General features: G+C 39.6%; 1 protein-coding gene across 12 annotated transcripts in view; it reads left to right on the top strand.

The window, feature by feature from the left end:
* Window positions 1-19,874, top strand: part of SCMH1 (Scm polycomb group protein homolog 1) — a 176,580-nt gene that overhangs the window by 78,530 nt on the left and 78,176 nt on the right. For 10 of the 12 annotated variants that reach the window (XM_087865779.1, XM_045799849.2, XM_045799851.2 and 7 more), the window contains 2 exons: window positions 13,512-13,600; window positions 17,835-18,078. In XM_087865779.1, coding sequence (XP_087721905.1) covers window positions 13,512-13,600; window positions 17,835-18,078 — 333 coding nt within the window. Of the gene's footprint in view, window positions 1-6,856; window positions 6,903-13,511; window positions 13,601-17,834; window positions 18,079-19,874 lie in introns of all 12 variants that reach the window. The other 2 variants (XM_087865778.1, XM_045799852.2) reach the window with 2 other exon arrangements.

Below are 19,874 nucleotides of genomic sequence, written 5' to 3'. Positions count from 1 at the left end.
GAGAACCCACGCAGTAATTTGAACACTGAAAGTGTAATATAATTGTTAACTGTAGTACAGGATTAGAGTATTTGGGGATTGGCTAGTCAAAAGGAAGGAGAACTCTAAAGAGTATAAGAGCAGACGTAAGGAGAAGCCACTACACTGGAGCTAAGATAGAGAACCCAAGGAAGGACCTCCCCTCCCCCATCCTCAAGGTGGAGATGTGGGTAGATCTTGTTGGAGGGGGCATAGCTGTGGCTCACTGGATGAGAGAAGTCACTGTGGTACCACGCAGTGGAACATGCTAGAAATTTGCCTTCTAGGGTACCTCTATGGAAAGCTGTTCCCGGAGAACTGTCTCTCTAGAGTGCTACAAAACCACCTAGGTGGGGGAGGGTGGTGGCAGCGCTGGCTACTGATACTACTGGCTGTCTGGCTCTTCAGGATATGGGCAATGGAGAAGATGGGAGTGCTGCAGGAGCCCGCCACGCAAACACACTGGAACCAGGAAGCAAACCCCCTTCCTCCTATAATATCCTTAGATGGGATCAAAGGATATCACCTGAAACTGATAAACCAAATAGGAGAAGCCTAAATGAGGAAAAGGTAAATTAAGGACATTTGAAAATACGTTAGTTAAAGGTAACCACTAAAACAAAATTCCAAAATTTCCTAATTAACAAAGGAACAAAAAGATCAAGGAACAGACCATACAGAGAAAGAGATGAACTAAATATGGAAAGCACAGTAAATAAAACATAATGTGAGAGAGTTGAGACCAAATGTGTAATTTACATTAATAAATGTAAATGGTTTTAACTTACCTATTGAAAGAAAAACATTCTCAGAATGGTGCTCAGAGTCAGACCCAGCTTTATATTGTGTGCAGGAGACATATGTAAAATAAAGTGAATGAGAAAGACTAAAAATGCAAGGAGGGCCAAGAGTATACAGAGGAAAGTCAAACAATATAATAGCAGAGATTGCAGTTCTGGTGTTAGACAAGGTAGAATTCAGACCAAGATGCATTAAACAAGACAAAGAAGCCACTTTATTTTATAATGCTTAATGGTGACACAAGTCGTAATGAAAGTGTAATAGTTAAAAACATTTCAGAGCCAAGTTACAAAGCATCTGTCTTCACAAAACAGAAATTATTATAGGTGCAAGGAGATAGAGACAGACACACTAATAAATTTAACACACCTCTCAAGGCAAGGCAGGCCAAGAGGACAAAAAGTAAAGGTATTAAAGACTTTCCTGTAAGTTGTACCAAAACATCTATTTCTTTCATTTGTACCATTCCTTGAAATAAAGTAATTTGGTGCCAAAAAAAATGGAATGAATAAGGTAGATCATGTATGTGTATACGTATCAAACTCTATACCCTGCTAAATGGTGAAAACATTTAGCTGTTCCTGGAGATCTAAATCGAAATCTAAAACTCTAAACAACTCTTGTTTGAAAAGGGAAATATAAACCAAAATTGCAGAATTCCTAAAGAGTAATGACAATAAACATCACGTATCAGAATTTTGAGATTAATTAAAACAGTGGTTGGAAGAAAATTGATAGCCTTAACTACCTGACATCAATAAAAATGAAAGGATAAAAATAAGGATTTAAATTCCCAATTCAAAAGACTAGAGACTAAAGAGTCACAATATAAAGAAAATAAAAAGGAAGAAGAAAAATAAAGATAAAACAGAAGTTAATGAGGTAGAAAAAAAGCAATAAATCAAAATACTCGTCTTTTGGGGAAAAAATACACAAAATACACAAACCACTAGTTAGCCTATGAAAGAAAAAAAGGAATAAGCACAGATACACAAACGTAGAGATGACAAAGGGAGGAAATAACTCTATGTAAATAAAATAGAAAAGCGAGGTGAAATAAAAAAATACTATTTGTCAAAATTAACCCCAATAGCATTATAATATTTAAACAGATACATAGAAAACATAAAAGTTTTCAAAAAATTGCACCTACAGAAAAGCACTATGTGTAGGTTATTTAACAGGAATCCTACAAAACCTTAAAAACCAGATTTTCTCCTTCTACTTAAGTTGTTGTAAGTCAGTGATACCCAAAAGAACTTTCTGTGATGATGGAAATGTTTTGCATCTGTGCTGTCCAGTGTGGTAGTCACCAGCCCCTTGTGGCTATGGAGCACTTGAAATGTGGCTACTGTAACTAAAGACCTAAATTTTTTTTTTAAAGACTTTATTTATTTATTTGACAGAGGTAGAGACAGCCAGCGAGAGAGGGAACACAAGCAGGGGGAGTGGGAGAGGAAGAAGCAGGCTCCAGCGGAGGAGCCTGATGTGGGGCTCGATCCCATAATGCCAGGATCACGCCCTGAGCCGAAGGCAGACGCTTAACCGCTGTGCCACCCAGGCGCCCCAAGACCTACATTTTTAATTTTGCTTAATTGTAATTGAAAGTTAAAAAGCCTATGTGTCCTCCTCTGATTCCAACCCCCTTCATTTTTCCCTTCCTTCTCCTGATGTCCTCCCTGCTATTCCTTATGTTCCACAGATAAGTGAAACCATATGATAATTGTCTTTCTCTGCTTGACTTATTTCACTTAGCATAATCCCCTCCAGTTCCATCCATGTTGATGCAAATGTTGTGTAATCATCCTTTCTGATGGCTGAGTAATATTCCATTGTATATATGGACCACATCTTTATCCTTTCGTCTGTTGAAGGGCATCTTGGCTCCTTCCACAGTTTGGCTATTGTGGACATTGCTGCTATGAACATTGGGGTGCATATGGCCCACTGAGGGTTTTAGAGGGGAGGGGGTTGGGGGGATGGGTTAGCCCGGTGATGGGTAGTAAGGAGGGCACATATTGCATGGAGCACTTGGGTGTTATATGCAAACAATGAATCACAGAACACTACATCAAAAACTAATGATGTACTGTATGGTGACTAACATAACATAAAAAAAAAAAAAAAACGGGCAGATCTGTGAAAAAAACAAAACAAAACATAAAAGTAAAAAATAAAAAGCCTATGTGGCTGCTGGCTACTCTACTGGACAGTGCAGTTCTAGATCATAGAAAAGTAGGAAAACGTGCAGGTTCTTTTTATGAAGCAGGTAGAATTTTGATACCTAAGCCTGATTTAAATTACACAAGTACATACAATTTCATGTATGAATATTGTTATAAAAATCTTAAAATATTAGGAATTAGAATTCAACATATTTAAAACAATATTTTGTCAAAGCAAAGTAGTGGGTTTTTTTCTGGGAATGAAAAGAAGATTTAACTTTAGAAAAATCATTAGTGAAATTCACCATATTACGATAGCTAAGGAAGAAAGTCATCTGACCTTTGACAAAAATTAGCATTCTACCTAGGACTCACATTTTCTGATTTCACAACTTATTACAAAGCAGCAATACTCAAGACATGTGGTAATGGTATAAAGATAGACATAGATCAGTGGATTAGGTTTGAGAGTCCAGAAATAAACTCATACGTTTATGCTCCATTGATTTTCAACAGCAGTACCAAGGTAGTTCAGTGGATTCTCGACAACTGGTGAGGGCCAACTGGATATGCACACACAAAAGAATGAAGCTGGACCTTACCTCCACACTATATACAAAATTATCTCCAACTGGATAATAGTCCTAAATGTAGGAGCTATAACTGTAAAACTAGTAGGAGAAAATATAGGGAAAAGATTCATGACCTTGGAATTGACAATGATTTCTTAGAAATGACACCAAAAGCACAGGCAACAAAAAGAGAAAATAGTTAAATTGGACTGCATCACGTTTAAAACTTTTGTTCATCAATGGACAATATCAACAGTGTGAAAAGGGAACCCACAGGATGGGAGAAAATATTTGCAAATCTTGCATCTGATAAGAAGTTAATGTCCACAATATTTTTAAAAATTCCTTCAAATCAACAACAATAAAAAACAACCTAAAAACAAACAAACAACCTGATTTAAAAATGAGCAAATGACCCAAGCAGCACCCCCCCAAAAAAAGTAAAGAACTTGAATAGACATTTCTCTAAATGGCCAATAAGCACATGAAAAGATGCTCAACATCACTAATCATTAGGAAAATAGAAATCAAAACCACACTGAGATACTATTTCACATCCATTAGGATGGCTTTTATCAAATAGAAAACAAGTATGGGGGGCGCCTGGGTGGCAGCGGTTAAGCGTCTGCCTTCGGCTCAGGGCGTGATCCCGGCGTTATGGGATCGAGCCCCACATCAGGCTCCTCCGCGATGAGCCTGCTTCTTCCTCTCCCACTCCCCCTGCTTGTGTTCCCTCTCTCGCTGGCTGTCTCTATCTCTGTCAAATAAATAAATAAAATCTTTAAAAAAAAAAAAAAACAAGTATGGGGAGGATGTGGAGAAATTGGAATCTTTGTGCTATTAATGAGGATATAAAATGGTGCAGCCACTATGCAAGGCAATCTGGCGTTTCTTCAAAAAATGACAAGTAGAATTACCATTATGATTTAGCATTTCCACTTCTGGGTATATAGACAAAACAATTAAAAGCAGGGACTCAAGCAGATATTTGTATACCTGTGTTTAGAAGCATTATTCACAACAGCCGAAAGGTGGAAGAAACCCAAATGTCTGTCAGTGGAAGAATGGCTAAACAAAATGTAGCATATGCATACAATGGGGTATTATGGAAACCGACCCACGTTACAGTGTAGATGACTCTTGAAGACATTACGCTAAGTTGAAATAAGCCAGTCACAAAAGGACAAACACTATATGATCCCACTTATACAAGATACCTCATTTAGGTAAACTCGTAGAGACAGAAAATAGAACGGTGGTTGCTAAAAGCTGGTAGGGAGGGAGGAATGGCAAATTATTGTTTATTGGGTACAGAGTTCAGTTGGGGAAGATGAAGTTCTGGAGAGGGATGGTGGTGGTGATGGTTGCACAACAGTGTGAATGTGCTTAATGCCACTTACTTTTGAGAAAGAGAAAGGGAAATATATTTACACACACATGCACATTTTATACACGAAATTACATATCTTACATACTTAGTTTTATAAGAAGAAATACAGAAATGTTAAACCAGAAAATAATGAAAAGTTCACCTATTGGGAGTGTCGGGGAATAGGGTAGAAAGTATAGCAAATGAGAGTAAGACTTCTCTGTGAATACTCTTATATTCTCTTAACTTTTGTGTTATGTAAATATTTTACTCAAAAAATAAAATTAAACCAGAAAAAAAGAACAAATCGTAAGCTAAAATTGATGACAAACGGGAACAAATTAAACTGTGTATCAAATAGATATCATAACAACATTGAAAAAATTCAAATAACCTGAGCCCAGAACCTTCACGGTATACCCTTAATGGGACATATTTCAAAGAAAAAATGGAACGTCAAATAAATTCTGATGTTTTCTTAATCTTAGTGGGTTTCCCTTAATTATCTGAAGCTATTTTGCATGCATTGAAGATAGAGCAAAAGAGTAAATGTGGGACAGGGGAAGGTGAAGAACCCTGTGGTGTAGAATTTGAATTGGAGGTGTCTATATGAACTCTTCACTTAAAAAAATGTATATAATTTTATATATACTTGTACTATAATTACATAAGCTTTATTCATTGAAAAGGTCTAGAAGTAATGACACCTCAGTAGCAGTGTGGTTTCTAAATCCCACTTTTCACTAGAGGGACTCATGGCTCCTTGGAGAAATGGTTGATCTCAATGTTAAGCAAAAGAGAAAATGTAACGTGAATTTGGAACATTCTATTATGCCAGAAAGAAAATAATTCTCAAAGAATGATGGGGACATATCAGAAGGACACAGGAGCCAGCTTGAAGGGGCTCTGACCAGCCAAAATTGGAGCAATATGAATATCAGAATAATGAAAACAAAAGAACAATGGTATTGGCATCCATGGGTCTGTAGTGTACAAAAAAAAAATTGTAGAGTGCAGGGAAAGGTCTAATTACAGAATGCCAGCTAATAAATAGAGAAAGAATGCTAGAAAATTACCATTTTGCAACCACCATTTCAATTGATTCAGGCAGGGATAATCAATGGCTATAAAACCATTGGGTAAAAAAGCTTATCGGAGAATAGGATATTCACATAATCTCAGTGTTTTTCCTCACTGGTTACCTATTAATTACAAAGGGAAATTATAATGAAGAAATCTGTTAGCCACTCCTTAACAAGTGATCAAATTTAGTATCATCAATAATTAGAAAAACTTTATGTGCTTCTTAAAGTAATGAAAAGAGAAGTATCCAGCATCACTTGTATTTTTGTCAAAACTGTTTAGTATGAATGTAATCATAAGGGAGCAATCAGAAAGAAATCCAAGTTGTGAGATATTCTATTAACAGCTAGCCCACACTCTTCAAAAGTATCAGTTTCATGAAAAACAAACAAAAGGCAACAGGACTGTTCTAGATTAAAGGAGACTAAAGGAGCATGACAACCAAATGCAATATGTAATTCTCGATCCGTTCCTGTATTTAAAAAATTAAACAGCTATAAAGGACATTTTGGGGACAATTGAGGATATTTTTAATTAAATTTCTTGGGTATGACAGTATTACAGTTTTAAAGGAGAATATCCTTGTTCTGAGGACAAATGTACTGATGTATTTAGGGGTGAAATGTCACTGTGTCTCTTTCTCACAGTTCAGATGAAAAAATGTGTGTAGATAGATGGAAAGCAAATATGGTGAAATGTTACTAGTTGTTGAATCTAGGTGAAGGGTACATAGTTGTTCATTTACTGTTTTTGCTACTTTTCTCTAGGTTTAAGATTTTTCAAAATAAGTTTAAATAAGTTATGTATATAATTATACATATATATGTGTGTGTGTTCATGTTCCCCAGGCCTCCTCTGGACCTCTCCCCAGAGTTGCTGAATCAGAATCTCTAGGTAATGGGGCTTGGGATTCTGCATGGTGAAATGACTCTCCCGAGACTCTAACGAAATTGGTCTATATTTGGGAAACATTGCTCTAGAAGAGCGTTCTTCTTGTATGATTTCTGTGTGTATGTGTGTGTTTTCTGTTCACAAAGGGAACATTCATACTCCCTTGCAGAGTCCTCCAGGGGAGAAGGTGGAAAGGTAGAATGATCCTCAGTGACATTGTCAATTCAATGCTGCCAGCCTTTTCCTCACACTCCCTTGTTTTATTTACTGACCTGTTCTACTACTCAAGACTGTGATTATTTCTTCTAGACAAGACTGTTTGGATCACTAGTTCTCAAACTTGGCTGCCAGTTAGAATCACCCAGAGAGCTCTTAAAAATTTCAGTATTTAGGCCTTACCTCAGATCAGTTAAATCAGAATTTCTTTTTTTTTTTTTTATTTAAATATTTTATTTATTTATTTGACAGAGATAGAGACAGCCAGCGAGAGAGGGAACACAAGCAGTGGGAGTGGGAGAAGAAGAAGCAGGCTCATAGCGGAGGAGCCTGATGTGGGGCTCGATCCCAGATCGCCGGGATCACGCCCTGAGCCGAAGGCAGACGCTTAACCGCTGTGCCACCCAGGCGCCCCTAAATCAGAATTTCTGATTCTGGGTGGGACCAGTGTAGTCATCAGTCCTCCCTCAGGGGATTCCAGTGTCCACGTCTGAGAGTCCCTGGTCTAAAACAGAAGCTGGCTTCTTGTGAGGCCACTAGTCAGTGATCCGGATCCCAGTACAAAGTGCCTAGTCAGCAACCTTGGTCACATGCTCTGGGGTGTATGTGGTACCTTGACTTGAAAGGACGCTTCATATATTCCTGTCCCTGATCAGTCTTCTACTTGCTAAGTAGCCTCCAGGGCCTGTCAGTAGAAAGGGGGTTTTAAAAAGATACACATCTCATTTTGTGATCAGAGAATTTGAACTCTTTATAAGAACCTCTGGGGGTGGTTAACCCAAAAATTTAGAAGTTACTTTAATCATGGTGTCTTAAAAATATTCACTAAACTCGCTCTTCTCTACAGCAAGGACCCTGCCAGACCCACGTATACATATACCTACGTCAAGATTAGTCACAACCCCCACCCCCAGTTAAATCAGCCTGAATTAACTTGTGTTTGAGAGTGTGTGTGGCAGCATAACAGCAATATGGGCTTAGGGTCCTGTCAGAACTAAAAGGAATCCAGTCTTCCCAAATAGTCAGGCTGGATATTCACTTCTTCCTCAGGGAAGACAGTGTGTTCAGCACCTCTCTGCAAGTTTCACTTCTCCTTTCTTTGATGCGTGGGGTAAAATTGAGATAGTCCACTCAACCTCAGTTTGGAAGCACAGCTTTTAGTTCAGTGTCATCTGACAAATACAGAAACAAGGAAAGGGAAGTAAGTTGTCTAGGGTTGTACAGTGAGTTAGTGGCATATTTCTGTGCATGAATTTGTAGATGTACATGTATGTAAAGCTTCCCTGGGAGAAGAGAATGAGTTGGGAATCATCTTGACAGCCAGAGTCTAATAACTTCACAAAGCTTGGGATTATTAGATGGGACAATGGAGAGGGTTTGGAATGGAGCCCACAACCACGCGGTTTCTGGTGCAAGTGCTGTTCTGTTACTCGCCACCAGAGGGCATGAACTTTGATTAACGCTTAGACCTGCTGATGGGCATCGAAGTCCAGAACTTCCTCAGGTCAAGGTTAGTTGAAACAGCTGGATCCTAACTTATTCAGTAGTCCCATTGTCTTGGGAATATCTGGAAGCTCCTTATAACTGATTCTTTATAAATATTTTTTAAAAGAAATCCTAGGTAAGCACAGAACACTTGCAGCATGCCCGGGTTTAGAATTAAAGAGACCTGGCTTTGTCATATTAGCTCAGCCACTTACAAGTTTAGTTATGTGGCCAATGGTGAGTTGCTCTTCCTTGACTTTTAACCTTGAATGTCAGTTGCCTCACCTGCCAGATCATTCATAAACTGCCACACCTGGTTTTTGTGAGTATTAAATGGAATAACATGGTAAAGTATCCATCAATTCTTGGTACCTGTTTACTAAGTGGAGATTTTTCCTTTGTTCAGTAAAAACTCTCATGGAGTTTATATTCTAGTTGGAAAAGACATACACATTACAAAGAAAAAAGAAAGAAAATTCAGACAATGATAAGGGCTAAGGACAAGTAAAAGGGAGCAGGATTTAGGAAGCTGGTAAGATGGTCTAGGAATGCCCTCTGAGGAGATGATATTTCAGCAAAGAACTAACAAAGATTTGAGAAAGTGAAGCATGTTTGAGGCAGAAGGACACAGCTTGGTGTGTTTGAGAAACAGCAAGACCAGTGAATGGGGGGCAGAGGAGTGACAGGAGATGAGTTATGAGAAGTAAGCAAGTTCCAGACCATGTAGGCCTTGTCAACATACCTGAAGACCGTAGATTTATTTTGTGTTGTGGGATGTGCATGACAGTGATGTGATCTGATTTATATTTTTTAAAAAGCACAAACATATCATTCTGGCTGTTACGTGGAGAACAGACAGTAGGGAAGCAAAAGTAGAGGCAGAGAGTCCAGCTAGAAGGCTCTTGGAGCATTCTAGGCAGAATGCGGCTGTGCCTTAGCTCAGGAGTGGTCATTGGCGGGTGAGATCTCTTGCATGGCGAGAAACGGTTTGAAGATCCACGTGCTGTCAAGCCTTGCTGACTAATTGTATTTGAGGGGTTCTAGGAAGGGAGGGATCAGAGGTGAGTCTGAGCCACCTGGGTTTAAATAACTGGTGCCATTAAGTGAGCTGAGGTGACTGGAGAGAGGAGCAAGTTGGGGGCGGGCAGCGAATTCGGAGTTCTGCTTGAAACTTACTCATTTTGAGACCTCTTAGCATCCATGGAGACTTACAGAACAAGGCAGTTGGAAATACGAGCATGAAACTCAGGGCAGAGGTTTGAGCTGGGGATATAAATTGGCAGTCCTGTATTCCAGGAGGAGACTGGAGGCCAAGAAGAAAAGAATGAGTGGCCAAGCACTGAGGTGCTCCCACTTTCAGAGGTTGAGATTTCTGATCCACCTGTTCTTTTCCTCACAAGCACCCCAGGCCATTGTTTATTTCAAGGAGATCCTCAGATTACTATTTTTATTCTTCTTCTCTTCCCTCTTATACAAATTTATGACCTAAACCCCTTTTACAGTAAAAACAGTATGGTAGGGCTAAGTGATGAAATATTTGAAGACATTAACGTGCTGATTGATAATGAAGGTTCTGGAGACAGAGGAATTGGGCTTAAATCCTGCCTCTGCTATTTACTAGCATAGTAACGTTGGATATTTTACTTCATTTCTCCTAAGCTCAGTCTTCTCGTCTGTAATGGCCAACATTTATCTAACACTTGTTATATACCAGGCTGCGTTTTAAGTCTTTCACATGTCTTAACCTATTTTAATCCTTAGAACAACCCATTGAGGTAGTTACCATTTTTATCCCACTTTATTGTGAAAGAAACTAAAGCCAGAGAGAGTTTCCGTAATTTGCCGTAAGTTACACATCAGGTAAGTGGCAGTGCTAGATTTGAATCGGTGCAGCCTGGTTCCTGAACCAGTGCTACTTTCTCGTATCTAATTCACAGAGTTGTAGTAGTGATTAAAGAGTGCGTAGCACACAGAGCCTAGCACATCGTTATGTGCAGGATAAATGTTTTCTTTGGAAGGCAGCATGGTATAGTGAAAGGGAGCCAGTTGAAGAGCCTTGGGGCTCCAGCCTGATTCTACAAGAGCAACTTATGGGACCCCAAATAAGTTTCTTAGCCTGTTTGGACTTCAGTTCTATAATCTGCACCATAAAATCTTTGTACTATATGGTCTCTGAGGGCCCTTTCTGTGTTAAAATGCTGTCTGTGATGACTGCCCAAGACAGACTATGGATGCATTTGAATTTGGAGGGGGGGTCCCATATCGCCTCGGGGGTTGGGGAATAATGTACCTCAGTAATTCCTTGGGTTGGTAACCTTTCTGTGTTGCCCTGCTGCTCTTGAAGGAACTTGCTAGGAGGTAGTGACACAGAATCGTTCAGAACCGGGAGGGCTGGAGGGAGACCGTCATGTACTGCAGTCTTCATCACTTACTACCCTGGACAAGATGTTTGTCTTGAGTTTCCATTTCTTCTTCTGCAAACCAAGGATAATAATAGTGCATACGTCATGGTATTATTTCAGATATCTGGAAAGAAATTGCATGTGAAGTATTTAATACATAATAAGCAGTCAATACGAATTAGCTATTATATTATTATTATTATAAGTGTTCCCAGAGCTCAGAGGACTTTTTTTTTTTTTTTTTTTTTTTATCTCTTCAAGTTCTGGGTGAGATAGAAGCTCCAGAGTAACCCATTCCTAAAAAAATGGAATTGGTGATTGCGTGGCAGGGCGCTTGTTGGGAACCGAGGACATGAATCTGAGTGTCCTGATCGTGCAGTCGTTCCTCCTGCCCCTCTCTTTTATCAAGGTGTAGCAAGCATTTCCCTAGAACAGTTGTGTCTTGCCTCACCTTGCCCGGAGGTGTAGTGAACAATTCACGGCACATCTGCTCTAGGTTTGACTTGCATCAGCCCTTGCCTGACCTAAGGAGCGTTGTTTTCCTCACACACAGACCAGGCCTGAATTTCTGAAGAAATTTAATTTTTTTTTTTTTACCCTAATCAAAGGTAAAGCGGTAGTCTAGACTCCTTTGGCTGTGAGTGCAAAAACTCAAACCAAGTCAGAGGAGGGAAAGGAGGGAGCAGGAATTACGGACTCTGTACGACAAGAAGTTAAGGCATTTGGACGCAGGGTTTTAAACGCTCTCAGGGCTCCCCATCTCTTGCTCCACCTTGGCTTCGTTCTCAGTTATGTCCTCCAGGGCAGTGCCAGACCTACAGACATCCTAGCCATGATCTCAGGGAAAGAAGAACCCTCCTTCAACATGCCTATCACGTCAGAAAACAGTTGACCCAACTTGGGACATACATACACACTCTTGGTGGGGGGAGTCTGATGCCTGCAAATGGCATTATTTTCTGTTCCATGGCCAGGTTGGTACAGTCATGCAATAGACACCCCCACCAAATCACATAGAATTTTTCAGAAGGAAAAAAGACTAGGCAAGCAAAAAAGTAAACAGTAGCAGTTTTAGATGAAGTGACAGGAACGTGCATCACTGTCACTATTGTTGGCATAGTGAGCTGCCCCAGGACCTCTCCTGACCTTGGGGAGCTCGGATTAGCCTAGCCAGCTTTGAGACAAAAAGTTTCTATCATATGGGGTGGTAACTCTCTTATTTCCATTTTCTTCTCTCTTTTCATGTCTTCCCCCGTAATTGTAGTTATTAATTAATACTTAATCCCCAGAGCTGATTCTTCCTTTTTCATTTTACCTACACATTGATAGTTTAGCATAGTCCACAGTGTGGACTGAAGGGTCCAATGGCCTGGGTTTCAATTCTGTCTTTCTCATTTGCTCACTTCGAAATCTTAAGTTTACTTTATACCTCTCTTCTCATCTATGGAATGGAGGTGGTAGCTACCTCCCTGCGTTGTCTGGAGGAGGAGTAGATGGTCTGTGGAAAGCAATCGGCACAGTGTCGCGTCCGCAGTAAAGTCCTCAGTAATAATAGTTGTTATTTCCAGCCCTGCAGCTTTGATGCAGCCTGTCCGTTGTTTTGTCAGGAATGGGAAAGCTGAGGTGGATGGAGAGACTATCAAAAAGCACTGGTTTTGAGTACCTCAGGATAGAGAGTTGAAGCCAAGTAGAAAGAAGCATTCAGTGCTGTAATTGGAAGACCTACCTACGATAACAATCTTATTTTTACAATTTATTAATTAAATGGTACGTTCTTACTGCTTTTACTTGCTGAACAACAGTGGACAATTAATCTCTCTAGGCTTCTTTTTACTTTTCTGGAAAATGTGTATTTTGGGATAGGATTATCCCTTCCGTCTTCATCATTGTCTGATCCTTAATTGTTTAAGTAAAAATGAGTATCAGAAAGTGTTTTGTACTCTGTGTGTGTGTGTGTATGTCTGTATGTGTGTATGTGTGAGAAAGGAAGAGAAAGTGAGACAGAGAAACAGTGAGTTAGTTTATATTGAAATAAACCAAAAAGATTTACTTGTATATTGGGTGTATCAGTTGACATATTTGGTTTCTTCTTAAGAGATTATCCTGTCTCCCCTTTCACACTCTACTGTCTAGATCATTTCCAAGTATCGGTTAATCCTATCTCACATCTATTTTGTACTTTTCAAGGAAAGCTTTTTAGACATTATAATATATATTTTATAATACTTGTCATAGAGTCAGAAAAGTTGGCTGGGGACTCTGTTCCACTGCTTACTCTGCAACATTACCTTGGGCAAGTTACATTCCCTCTCCTGTGCCTCATTTCCTCGGCTGTCTAATGAGGCATTTCTTCTATTTAACCTTTAAGTCCTTTCCTAACAGTCTGTGATTCTGTAACTATCACAGCATAGGTTGTGGCAGGAGTAGCTGGATTCCTAAGGGAAAACTTGATATCACCACTCCCTTTTGAAACATATTTTTTATCTGTTGTCCATTATGTTTGCTGCAGGATTTCGGCTGAATGCCTCCTCTTGGCCCATGTTCCTTTTGAAGACACTAAATGGAGCAGAGATGGCTCCCATCAGGATTTTCCACAAGGTATGGTGTCCTTCAGATATCACCACTTGCTTAAGGTCAAATGCTTACATTCTTTCATTTACTAAGTCCCTGATGTCTACTTTATATTTATGGCCTGAGGATGCCTTCTCAGTACTAGTTCAGAGGGAGGATTTTTTAGTACCTTAGGAAGCAGCAACTGTCCCTGGAGGAAATTTCACTAAAGTCAGGATTCCTGGGGTTTGGGTCCCAGCTCTGCCAACAATAAGCAGTATCCTTTTGTCTTCATCTGTGAGTAGGGTTCTGTCTCACTGGGTTGTTAAGAAGTTAAAATGTGTTTATCAGTAAAACATATAAAATATAATATAAATCTGAAGGAGCTGTTCTCATCCTAGATCTTGGAATTCCCCAAGGTCCATATGCTAAACAGAGAAAGGAAGACTATTTTCTGAATGTCTGTAGCATGTTTGGAGTTGATATACACCATCTCATTTAATAACCACAGTTAACTTTCTGAAGCAAGAGTTCCGATTTCCATTTAATAATTAAGCAAACAATACGTTCGAATAAAGAACTTGCCCAAGATCACATGGCTAGTAAGTGGTGGAAGAGGGATGTAACACCTGTATCCATTTTTGCTTGTTTCCTAAGGCATGAAGCACTCAGTCTGCTCGCAGCTGAGTTCTGTAATGAGGTAAAGGGGGCTGAATTAGAGTTGCCTATGCTGCTAGTAAAGTCTAAATTAAACCCTAAGAGCACTATGTGATTCCCAGAATGTAGTGTACTGGGCAACTTAAAAACCCTTTCACTACAGAATATAGCAAAATGGTGGGCTGGCGGGGGAGGGAGACCAACAAATACTTTTTTACGTGCTTTGCCGAGCTACCAGAAAGTTAGAAAACTCTCCAGAGGCCAGAATGAAGAAGGAGAACCAGTGTTAAGTGTATGTTGTGCACCTGTAAATGCCTTAAGGGGTGTTGCCAGTCTTACTTTCTAAGGATCTTTGTCTTTTAACAGCCAGGGTAGGATAGGTGAGCACTTAGCCGCATGCAAGGCAGGAAAACGGGCCTGAGACTGCCACACGGACAACCAGATCAGGCCCTTCAGCTGGTTACTCCTTCGTGGAAAGACTGTGCCTGGGGTCTACGGAGGGGTGAAGATAGAGTCACTTTCTCTGATAAAGCTGTCTTGGCCCATGCAAGTTCATGGTACAGATATAGTGCCTGTGTTGTCTGAGAACTTCAGAGCTATATGGAGATATTTCTGAGTGCCTGCAGAGGCAAACCCGAAGTCTCTCTAGACGGTTTAGTTGCTTTCAACCCAATGTCATAGAAGTCCCAAAAGTGAAGCACACTGAAGATGAGTGTTCATTTCAGAATTCCAGAGCCCTCAAAAACTCTTGAAATAAATCCAACATGATGGGACATTGGTAGACCCAACAAACAGTAAGGCTATAACCCAAGGGCTTTCAGATAATAGAAACACCAGATAGAGATTATAAATTAAGTATTTAAAAATGATTAAAGAATGAAAAGAAGGATTTTAAAAATTGAGAGAAGTACAAAACCCTATTTCTAAAAATATTTGAAAAAAAGCAAACATCTAGAAATGAAACTTAATGATTAAAAGAACAAATTAATGGGCAAGTATATAAGAAACCAGGATTTACATAAAGAATTAACTGAAAGACATGTGTAAGGACTTTGCCCAGAATGCAGTGCAGAGAGATAAGGAGATGGAAAATATTAAAGAGAAGAGACAGGAGAATAGTATTAGAAGGTCCAATATATGCTGAACATGAACTTCAGAAAGATTAATTGGAAGGAATAGAGAATAGAGATATCCAAGAAGATAATAACAGAATTTTCCAGAATGCGTAATAAGACAAATACATAGCTTGAAACGTCACGATATGACGGAAGTCCAAAGGAAAGATCTGAACAAGTAGTCACAGGTGGGCTGGCAGCACAGTTCCAGACAGTGGCAGTACAAGCCAAAAGATAATAGAATAGTGCCTTCCAAGCACTGAGAAGAAAATTGTTGTCCACCTACAGTTTTATACCTCGCTACATTGTTATTTCAGAAGAATGTAAAATCAAGACGTTTCCAGACAAACGATACACGTAGTTACTAACATAGATGCTACAATAATGACTGAAAATAGATATCTGGAAGAAGATAATTGAACCCAGAAAGTAAGAGTGGAAGAAGTAGTGGTGAGGAAAGTGGCTTGACATGTGGGTAAAGCTATGAAGCATTGCCTGAGACTGTGTAAACGAAGTGTAATAACAGTGTGGGGCTGAGTTATGAAATACCTGTTAACTCAGGAGTAGGTAAAACAGTCTAAGGCCCTTCTGTTTTCTGGGACTGTACATAAAGGTGACTTTAGATCTAATTATTAATTATGCCAACTCTGCAGTTAGAATCTTACGGGGATGACCCACTGAAAGACTATAAATAGAATGGTTAACATTCAGTGGAGCAGTGGAGAGGGAAGCAAACTCCATTGATTGTACAGGAGAAAAAGGAACAATCAAGTTACATAGAAAGTAGGCAGTATGATAATTGTAATTTAAATACATCAGTTATCACAAAAATGAGCTTAAACTCGTCAGTTCAGACATACATTAGATTGTTTTTAAATCTAACTACGTGCTGTTTACAAGAGACACTGCTACAGTAGGACGCTGAAATGTTGGAAGGAAAAGCAAAGATAGCACTAGGCAAATCTTGGTCAGAATGGAGCCGGTGCTAACCATACTGACACTCGGCAAGGAGAGTCTGTGGCTGAAAGACATTCTAAAGAGGCCACTGTCTAATGATAAAAGAGTACACGCTCCTGAAAACAGTACCTCGGATATGAAACCAAAATTTGACAGAATTTGGACAAATTGGAAAATCCACAATTGCCACGGGATATTTCAGTAAGTGTCTCTCAGCAATTGATAAATCAAGCAGATAAGGAAATTGACGTATCAATCAGTGTAAGCTCTCAGTATTAAATCGGCTGATCAGGTTTTAAAAATCCGTTGCATTTCTATTTAATAGCAACAAGTGGCTTGAAAATAAAATTTTAAAAGGTAGCACTTATGATAGCAATAAAATTATAATATGCCTAGAAGAACGTTACTAAAAAGCATGAGATATTTATAGAGAAAACTTAAAAATTTGTATTAAAGAAGGAATCTACATTAAAGAATGCTTAATAAATGAAAACTATCATGTTCATGGTGATAGGCTGAATATCATTTATACAAGGGTTATTTCTTCCTAAATCTATAAATTCACTGGGATTCCAGTCAAAATCCAAATAGGGGTTTTCTGTGTCCTTGAAAAGCTGATTCTATGAAATCAGCTTTCTTATGAAGGATCATATGAAATTGATGTGAAAGATCAAGGAGAAAGAAGAGCCAAAGCCATACTAAAAAGTGACAAAGTAGGGGACTTTTTCTACCACATGTCCGTTTAATAAGACGGTGTTATTGGTGCAGGATCAGAGTGTAAGACCAGGGAAAGAACAGAGCTGTACAACACTTCTTGGGAACTTTATCTTTGCAACTACATTGCAAATCCACATTGCTAGAGAGTGAGCAATGTTACAACCACTTAGGAGGGCAATTTGAGAGTATTTATTAAAGCATAAGATGTATATATCTGTCCTGTAAGCCAGCAATTCTCCCACGTATGTACCCTCGAGTAACCCTCCCACATGTGTGCGGAGGAACAGGTGCAAGAGTGGTCATTAAAACTCTTGATAGTGAACAGTTAGAAACCATCTTCAATGTCCATCAGAAGAGAATGATTAAGTAGTGATATACACATATAATGGAGTACTATTAGCACTTGAAATGGATTGGAGCTGAATTTATTAACATAGGTAAATTTTCAAAAGCGTAATGTTAACCACAAAAAAAGTCATAGAATATGTACAGTATAACGTCATTTATATAAAATTTTAAAGTACGCAAATAGATGTCTGTATATATCGTAAAATATGAAAACATGCATGAGGAATGGGCACAAAAGAGATTCCACTTTATCTGTTACCTTTTATTTCTTAAAAAAAAAGTCTGAATCAAAAATGGTAAAATGTTAAGGCTTAAGAAATAATACTTTGGTAACCTTTGAAATTCATGTAAAACAAAAACTACACCTTTGCTTTAAATCTTATAGAGCAGCCGGTCACTTTGTCATCATCCAATTTGGTAGCAGTCTTTTGGCACACACAAGCCTCTGTCTTTGCATCTAGGTCTGCATGTTTCTGTTTCTCATCTAGGAACCACCATCGCCTTCCCACAACTTCTTCAAAATGGGAATGAAGCTAGAAGCTGTGGACAGGAAGAACCCTCATTTCATTTGCCCAGCCACTATTGGGGAGGTGCGGGGCTCAGAGGTGCTTGTCACTTTTGACGGGTGGCGAGGGGCCTTTGACTACTGGTGCCGCTTCGACTCCCGGGACATCTTCCCTGTGGGCTGGTGCTCCTTGACCGGAGACAACCTACAGCCGCCGGGCACGAAAGGTAAAGGCTCATCTGTGAGCTCTGGAAATCAGGACCCGAGTCGGGAAGGGGGATTGCCTGGATCTCCCACGGGCAGCATCTCTTCGATAAACCTCACTAGTAGGCAACTGAGGTAAAAACCTAGGTCTACCCTAGAGTAATCAGAAACAGTAAGACTTAAATGTCAGAGGAAGTGAGATGTGGAGTTTGTTTATAAAGTAAAAGTTCCTCCTGTAAATATCCTGGTTTATTCTCACGCACCTAGCCTCTCCTCTCTGTGACTTTGGTTTCTGACCTGTTCCAGAGTCTTGAGTAGTACCGTCTCCAGGTGCACCTCTGTCTCAGGTCTCAGGGGCTGTGTCTGTGAGCTGGGGTAGCACCGTGTCATCAGAGCACTTGAACAGCACGATGGGAAAAGCATGAGCTCTGCAGCAAGACAGACGTAGGTTTGAGTCCCAGCTCTGCCTTTTTTTTTTTTTTTTTTTTTACCAGCCACGTGGCTTTGGGCAGTTAGTTCACCTCTCTAAATCCCAAATTCCTCGTGCATAAGAGAACACCTGCTTCATAAAGTTATTGTGAGGAATAAATGAGATGACATGGGTAAAATGCTTACATAATACCTGACAAATAGCCAGTGCTAAACAAATGTTTTTATTATATTACTGTTGCTCTTATTATAGTTATTATAGGCTATATTATATTTATTATAATTACTATATAATATATATTATATTATGCCACATTATTATTATAAAAATAACCACTCCCAATGGAAGAGTATATATAAAATACTGGAAGAGTACCACAGAGTAGTTGAATAGTAAATTCTATCTCTAATGATGATGATGTTGGACATCATCTAGGGTAGAGTTTGAGATAGCTGCGTCTCATCCCTGAAGTCTAAAGGTGCTAGTTAATCTGAGGGATTCGAAAGCCACCCTTCCTGCTGTCTCTCAGTCTCTTTTCTTTTTTTTTTTTTAAGATTTTATTTATTTATTTAACACAGATAGAGACAGCCAGCAAGAGCGGGAACACAAGCAGGGGGAGTGGGAGAGGAAGAAGCAGGCTCATAGCAGAGGAGCCTGACGTGGGGCTCGATCCCAGAACGCCAGGATCATGCCCTGAGCCGAAGGCAGACGCTTAACCGCTGTGCCACCCAGGCGCCCCTCTCAGTCTCTTTTCTAAGCCTCTGTCAATTTCACTCATTCAGGGCGCCTGATATTTATTGAGCACTTAATTGTGAGCCAAGCTGAGAATACAGCAGTTACAAAGATGAAAAACGTCTCTGCCCTCCTGGAACTTCTGTTCTAGTGGGATGAGACGGTTGATAAGCACCGAAATCAAGAAATAAACAAGGTGATTTCAGATTGTCCGTTTCTCCTCAGGAATAAAGTATGATGAGGTAGTGACAGTGAAGGAGTGATCGTGAAGGGAGTTTTTGTTTAACAGCTTCATTGAAGTGTAATTGAGTGAAACAAATAGCACGTATTTAAAGTTGGCCGTTTAGAAAGGTTTGACGTATGTACATCCATGAACCCGTAACCATAGTTGACATAATGAACATACCCATCATGCCCAAAAGTTTCCTTGTTCCTCTTGGTGGGGGAGGGGAGATTGTTTAGATATAGTTTCTTTTCAGGAAAATTTGTCTGAAAAGGTGATATTTGAACTGAATGACAAGAAAGGGAATTCCAGGGAAGGAGGGGACATACATATCCTGGTGCTGAGACACGAATGAGCATATGTGTTTCAGGGGCAGAGAGAAGCCTGCTCCTACCGTAATGCACTGTGTGAGGAGGAAAGTGGCAGAAGCCGGT

The sequence above is a fragment of the Ursus americanus genome, chromosome 12 (genome assembly GCF_024610735.1).
Source record: "Ursus americanus isolate L20-20 chromosome 12, mUrsAme1.1.p, whole genome shotgun sequence".
Lineage (NCBI taxonomy): Eukaryota > Metazoa > Chordata > Mammalia > Carnivora > Ursidae > Ursus > Ursus americanus.
The sequence above is the reverse complement of the archived record's forward strand: the minus strand, read 5'-3'. Positions and strand labels throughout refer to the sequence as shown.